Genomic DNA, 6439 nt, shown 5'->3' with positions numbered 1-6439 from the left:
CTCTAGGTAGGATGGTGGGGAGACTTTATACTCTGATCAAAAGAAAAATAGGTCACCTGTTTTTGCTAGAACAAATAGTTTGGCACTCCCCTCCCACAGGCATACATTGTGCCAACATTCCCACAATGCACTTCATCTAGCCTTTGATTTCTAAAATTTGCTTAATGCAACATTTTCTGAGAACAAAACTTCATAAATAGGATACCTGTAATTCTCAAACTGGACCTGACCAATGCAACAAGTTAGTTGTCTACTCCAATCATTACAGCAGCCAGTAGCACCAACTTCTGCAGAATTGTTTCAGGCTGTGAAAATAAGCCTTTCCAAACAAAACCCACTATTCTCAACTTGTACAGCAGGGGCATTGTTGGCAGCAAAGAGGGAAATCTTGATATTGCTTTGTTTAGGACGAATTCTTACTGAGAAGCAGTCATAATCATTTTATTATTTGGATTAAAAAAAAAATACAGTTTGGTTACTGGAGTTTCCAGTATGTGCCCATGATACAGTTGATATTGCAAGTTACTTTTTACAGTCCTTTGCCATTTGTTGCCGCTTCTGCATATATATTTCATTACAAGAGAACATGATTCCTGAAATAAATGATAAAAACTCCTCAAAATTCACTTCTCCGTCACCATCAAAATCCAACTCTTTCATCAGCTTGTCAAAATAGGCAACGTTTTTCGTATTCTGTTGAGAGATGGAAAAATATGAATTTAAGCTTTGAATCTGGTCTCTTTACACATTCCATCAAATAGACCCACGGAAGATGCTGCAAGGGTTAGATACCAAGCTCCCTTTACACTTTCAGCAAACACAAGGTAGGAACAAAATGTTCCTTCCCTGTACCTGGATTTTGTTGTTAACATCCAGAAACTGTTCATCAATTCCTTCTGGACCACAAAGAAACACTGCTGTGGTCTTGAGTCACCATTTGAGAAGAGCAGTCGGTCAGGGCTTGCATATCCAATTTGGCAATTCTTCCTTTGTTCCCAAAACCATCTTCCCAGATGGTATACAGGGCATTCCCCTGAAGACTGTAGCTCCCATTAACAGTAATTGCTTGAACCATCAGAGAGTTGGCTGTCTTTAACTAGGTATATGGTTGTCCCCTGTCAAAGTACTCCCTCAGAGGCAGAGTTGGGGTTGGGAAGACACTTTAGCCATCAGGACAGTTAAATGGTGAGTGAATTAGACAACAAGTCTTGTATCCCAATGTTATGGAGTGAGGATACTCGAGTGATTCCAACCAGACCAGTGCCCATTTGCCTGGAATTGCTCATCAGATGGGCTCCAAAGCTCTCCTCAGAGCCAATCCAGTATTAGGAACCAGAATTGCCCTGTACCACTCCATCCTCAATGGCAGTAACAGAGGTATCCAAGGATGTCCTTGGGCAGTGTTGAACAGGGAGTCCCATGCAAAAGCTTTTTAAGCAGATTTACAGGCACCCAATTAAGAAAGGGATAAGACTACCTTTAGGCAACAAGGAGACAAGTTTGCAAGGATAGTTGGTGATTACAGGACTTGAGGTTAAAATTGCATGCAGTGTATAAAACAGGTAGATGAACTTATAGTGCAGCAAAAAAATGATCAAGTCTAACATTGTGGGTATCAGTCGTGGCCTGAAAGATCACAGCTGAGAGATAAGCATCCAAGGATACACATCCTATTGAAAAGAACAGGCTAGTAGGTAGAGGGGTTGGGTGGTTCTGATGGCAAAATATGAAAAATCCACAGCAAGTAGTAACATAGGATTGGAAGATGTACAATCTGCGGGCGGGGGGGTGGTTAAAGTTAAGAAACTCTCAAGTGTAAAAAGACCCTGATGGGAGTTGTATACAGACTTCTGGATAACAGCCAGGATGTGGGGGGTACAAATTATAACTGGAGATGGAAGAGGTATGAAAGAAAGGCAATGTTAGAATGATCATGGGGGAGTTGAATATGCATGTAGACTGGGCGGGGGGGGGGGGGGAGAGAAGAGCCGAAAATCAGGTTGGTACTGGATCCCAAGAGAAGTAATTTATATGAACGCAAACAGGAATTCTGCAGATGCTGGAAATTCAAGCAACACCCATCAAAGGTTGCTGGTGAATGCAGCAGGCCAGGCAGCATCTCTAGGAAGAGGTACAGTCGACGTTTTGGGCCGAGACCCTTCGTCAGAACTAACTGAAGGAAGAGTTAGTAAGAGATTTGAGAGGGAGAGGGGGAGATCCAAAATGATAGGAGAAGACAGGAGGGGGAGGGATGGAGCCAAGAGCTGGACAGGTGATTGGCAAAAGGGATATGAGAGGACCATGGGACAGGAGGTCCGGGGAGAAACCCAGAGGATGGGCAAGGGGTATAGTCAGAGGGACAGAGGGAGAAAAAGGAGAGTGAGAGAAAGAATGTGTATAAAAATAAATAACAGATGGGGTACAAGGGGGAGGTGGGGCATACGCGGAAGTTAGAGAAGTCGATGTTCATGCCATCAGGTTGGAGGCTACCCAGACGGAATACAAGGTGTTGTTCCTCCAACCTGAGTGTGGCCTTTTATATATTGGTGAGACCCGACGCAGACTGGGAGACCACTTTGCTGAACACCTATGCTCTGTCCGCCAGAGAAAGCAGGATCTCCCAGTGGCCACACATTTTAATTCCACATCCCATTCCCATTCTGACATGTCTATCCACGGCCTCCTCTACTGTAAAGATGAAGCCACACTCAGGTTGGAGAAACAACACCTTATATTCCGTCTGGGTAGCCTCCAACCTGATGGCATGAACATAGAGTTCTCTGAATGACAGAATTTATGGCTTTGTGGCCAAGTTTGCAGATGACAAAGATTAATGAAGAGGCAGGCAGTGTTGAGAAAGCAGGGAGTCTGCAGAAGGACTTGAACAGGTTGGGAGAACCAACAAAGTGGTGACAGATGGAATACTGTGCAGAGAAGTCAATGGTCATGCACTTTGCTAAAGGAATAAAGGTGTAAACTATTTTCTAAATGAGAAGAGAATAAAGAAATTAGAGATCCAAAGGGACTGGAGAGTCCTAGTGCAGGACTCCATAAAGGTTAACTTGCAGGGTGAGTCAATAGCAAGGAAAGCAAATACAATGTTAGTACTCACTTTGAGAGGACTAGAATACAAAAGGAAGGATGTAATGCTGAGGCTCTACAAATCAATGGTCAGACCACATTTTGAATGTTGAGCAGTTTAGGGCCTAATTTTTTTTTAAAAAAGGATTTGTTGATTTTGGAGAGGGTCCAGAGGATGTTTAAGAGAATAATCCCAGGGATGAAAGGGTTACTGCACAAAGCAGTTTTTGATAGCTTAAGACCTGTATTCACTGGAATCTGGAAGGATGGAGGGAAATCTCACAGAAATTGTCAAATATTGAAGCTCCTAGATGGTGAGGATGTTTCCAATAGTGGGTCTAGTCTAGAACAGGAGCCACCGCCTCAAAATAAAAGGAAGGTTCTTTAGAAACAAGATGTAGGGGATTTTCTTTAGCCAGAGGGTTCTTCCCCCCCCCATCTGTGGAATTAATTGCCACAGACAGCTATGGATGTCCTTGAGTGTATTTAAAGTGGTGATTGATAGGTTTTTGACTAGTAAGACTAAACGATTCAGCAGAAAGCAGAAGAATGGGGTTGGGCGGGATAACATTTTAAAAAAATCAAATGGAGCAAACTTGCTGGGCTGAAATGTCCCCAATTCTGCTGCCCTCTCTTATGGTGTTACAGTACATGTCAGGAATGCAGTAAAGGTCTGCCATGCCCCATCAAACAGTACCAGGTTCAGCACAGGTTGTTTTATTTGTAGAGTAATGAAAAACAATCCCATTAACATTCCCAAGATGGACGCAACCCTGGTTAGACAGCAAGCACAGTTTTACTTTAATACACATATACTGTCTCAAATAAGGCCTTACACATTCTGGGCTAAATTCCCACTCCCTCACTCAGATAAGTACAACGTGATGAATCAGAACTGGAATGCAGAAAATGTTCCACAGATTTGGCAGAATCTGTGCATTGAGCAACAGAGTTAAGTTTTGAATCATTTTCCATCAGCCATGACAATTTGGCTTTTTCCAATGTGAATTTGTTGGTTATTTGGTACACACATTATGTTCCATTCAGTCGGAGGCAAACGGATGCTGCAAGGACATACCGGGATGTGTAGCTTGGAACTAGAGTGATTAAGATTTGCTGGGTCTAGCCTGAAGAAAGTATAGTTCAAACCTTTGATTGCTCATTCTTGGCAGCTGTCCAGAAGCCACTCCCTCATTCTAAACGTTTGCTGATATTCTACTGCTATTTTTTTTCTGCATTCAGATCTCCCACCCTTGATTTCAGACAGGAAGCTGATCTCATTTGACTAATTCAGAGGGAGATTAAATGAAGCCGGTTATCGCATCCTGCCTGCAACATGGTCATATTGATTCACCCCAATATAAGATTGAGGTGGGAGTCAAGTAGGGATCAGACACTGAACTGGTTGTGGGTAGTGACATATTAAACATTCATCTCTGATCTCCGACTACACATCAAGGGTACTCTGGAGCAGTGTTATCACTGGGCAGATCCCATCCGACTAGTGTACAATTGTAAAACATCATGCGCCACTGATGGTCTCAATTGACACTCCCTCAATGGCCTTCCTCGCAGGACCCAGTGTGGCTGACATCTCTCTGCTGGTGTTAACCCAGCTCCCTCAAGTCATGTAATAGCTCATTTGCCCCCAGAGCCCTGTGTTATGATCCAGACTCCAGAATGTGGGAGTGTGGTGTATTGTGCAGAAGAGGAAGGATCCTCGTGAGAGAATGACACAGCTGAACTCATGTTCACCAACCCTGGGATGCCTATCCGAGTCAACAGGATTACCTTGGTGAGTTGGCTAAGTTCAGTGTCCACCAGCTGTTTCATCTGCCACTTGGTCAGAGTGCACTTGTCGCCCTTGGTGTATTGATAGAAAACATCCAACAGGTTCTGCATTGCCACTTCGATCTTGGATGGAGTCGCCATGATGAAGGATGTCTGAGAACAAGAGAAAAACTCCAGTCTCCAAAACCTATTGTCGCGCCCCTCACACCCTATCCATTCCTTCCCCGTCACTAATCCCAACCCGTTTTTCTCCCGATCTGGGAAAGGGCTAAATTTTGCTTTATAGGAACTTTTTCTAACTACAAAATAAACTTTTTAAAACTCCAGAAACTTCCCTCAGTTCCGATACAAACGAGAAAAAAACCGACAAGAATAAAGAAGCATTTATAAAAATAATCGCTCAGATCTCTAGGTTATAATTTAGATAAATAATTGGTCTCCAAATAACTCTATTAGATAACTCGCAGTAAACCCATTAAATAACTATTAATCTCCAGTTTATAACTTCTGAATAACATGAAAATAACATAACGTTAACTCTCCACCTCTTATAAACTCTCAGCAATTAACTAATCTCTAGTCAACCCTCACTGGTTGGCTTCTTAAATTACCTCCAGCACTAGACAGGCTCTCACCTTCTTGCGTTGACCAGATGTGTTGCATCTGCCGAGTGGGAGCAGTTTATACCCAGCCCAGCCCAGCGACCTGTCACTCAGAGCGCCACGCTCTGACTGGCTGCAGGCTGCAGGCTGCAGGCTCTGTCCTGCCCCCTCAAAGGCTTACTCGTGTCGAAAGGAATTCGCAGTTCTTCAATCATCCCTTTTTAAAAAAAAAGACAAGCCCTTTTTTTCTGTATTTCAGAGCGTCAATCAGATAGAAAGTCAGAAATAGAGTTCTCCAAAATTCCTTCAAATACCACGTCAACGAGAGAATAACTGTTTTGGAGTGAAAATACATTCTAACCCCAAAAGTAGACCACTTTCCACCCAGCCCAAGCAAGAAACAAGCGTGGTCAGCAATCGGCAATTCTGATTATCGTTCTGCCAGGTCTGTTTCACTGCAACGTTGCAGGAATGCGGGCCTGCTGCAAGGATACTCCAAATCGAGACTCAGAACAGCGTGTGTTAGCTAGAAAATAAATTTCACTCAACTATCCCGTGGATTGCTCCCAGAGCAGAGCCAGTTATAGAGAAGACCTCATTCTGCACTGTCCCATCAAACACTTCCACAAGAACTAAGAAAGTACCAAATAAAAGCAGTAGACCTCACAGCTCCCAATACACACTACACCATTCAAACAAATCATAGCTATTCTCTTGCTTATCGCTTTCCTAGTCAAATTCTGAATCCTAGATTCCCTTATCAGTATTTATGTGAACTTTTTCATAAATTCTACTGTATTTAGACAATAGGAGCAGAATTAGGCCATTCAGCCCATCAAGTCTTCTGTGCCAATCCATCATGGTTGATTTATTATCCCTTTCAACCCCATTCTCCAACCTTCTCTCAGTAAGCTTTGACACTCTGACTAATGAAGAACCTGTCAACCTCCACTTTAAATATACTC

The 6439-nt window shown here is 43.0% G+C and overlaps 1 protein-coding gene across 2 annotated transcripts; it reads right to left on the bottom strand.

The window, feature by feature from the left end:
* Positions 1 to 413: 413 nt before the first annotated feature.
* LOC134337506 (protein S100-B-like) lies at positions 414 to 5618 on the bottom strand. 2 transcript variants are annotated; one of them, XM_063032588.1, is made up of 3 exons: positions 5508 to 5618; positions 4873 to 5025; positions 414 to 693 (listed from the first exon to the last, which is right to left on the bottom strand). In XM_063032588.1, the coding sequence occupies exons 2-3, from the start codon at positions 5011 to 5013 to the stop codon at positions 523 to 525; spliced, it is 312 nt and encodes a 103-aa protein (XP_062888658.1). In that variant the 5' UTR covers positions 5014 to 5025; positions 5508 to 5618; the 3' UTR covers positions 414 to 522. The 2 variants fall into 2 exon arrangements, with proteins under 2 accessions (XP_062888658.1, XP_062888657.1); XM_063032587.1 differs by having other exon boundaries at positions 5484 to 5605.
* Positions 5619 to 6439: the final 821 nt, after the last annotated feature.

The sequence above is a fragment of the Mobula hypostoma genome, chromosome 24, assembly GCF_963921235.1.
Source record: "Mobula hypostoma chromosome 24, sMobHyp1.1, whole genome shotgun sequence".
Lineage (NCBI taxonomy): Eukaryota > Metazoa > Chordata > Chondrichthyes > Myliobatiformes > Myliobatidae > Mobula > Mobula hypostoma.
The sequence above is the reverse complement of the archived record's forward strand: the minus strand, read 5'-3'. Positions and strand labels throughout refer to the sequence as shown.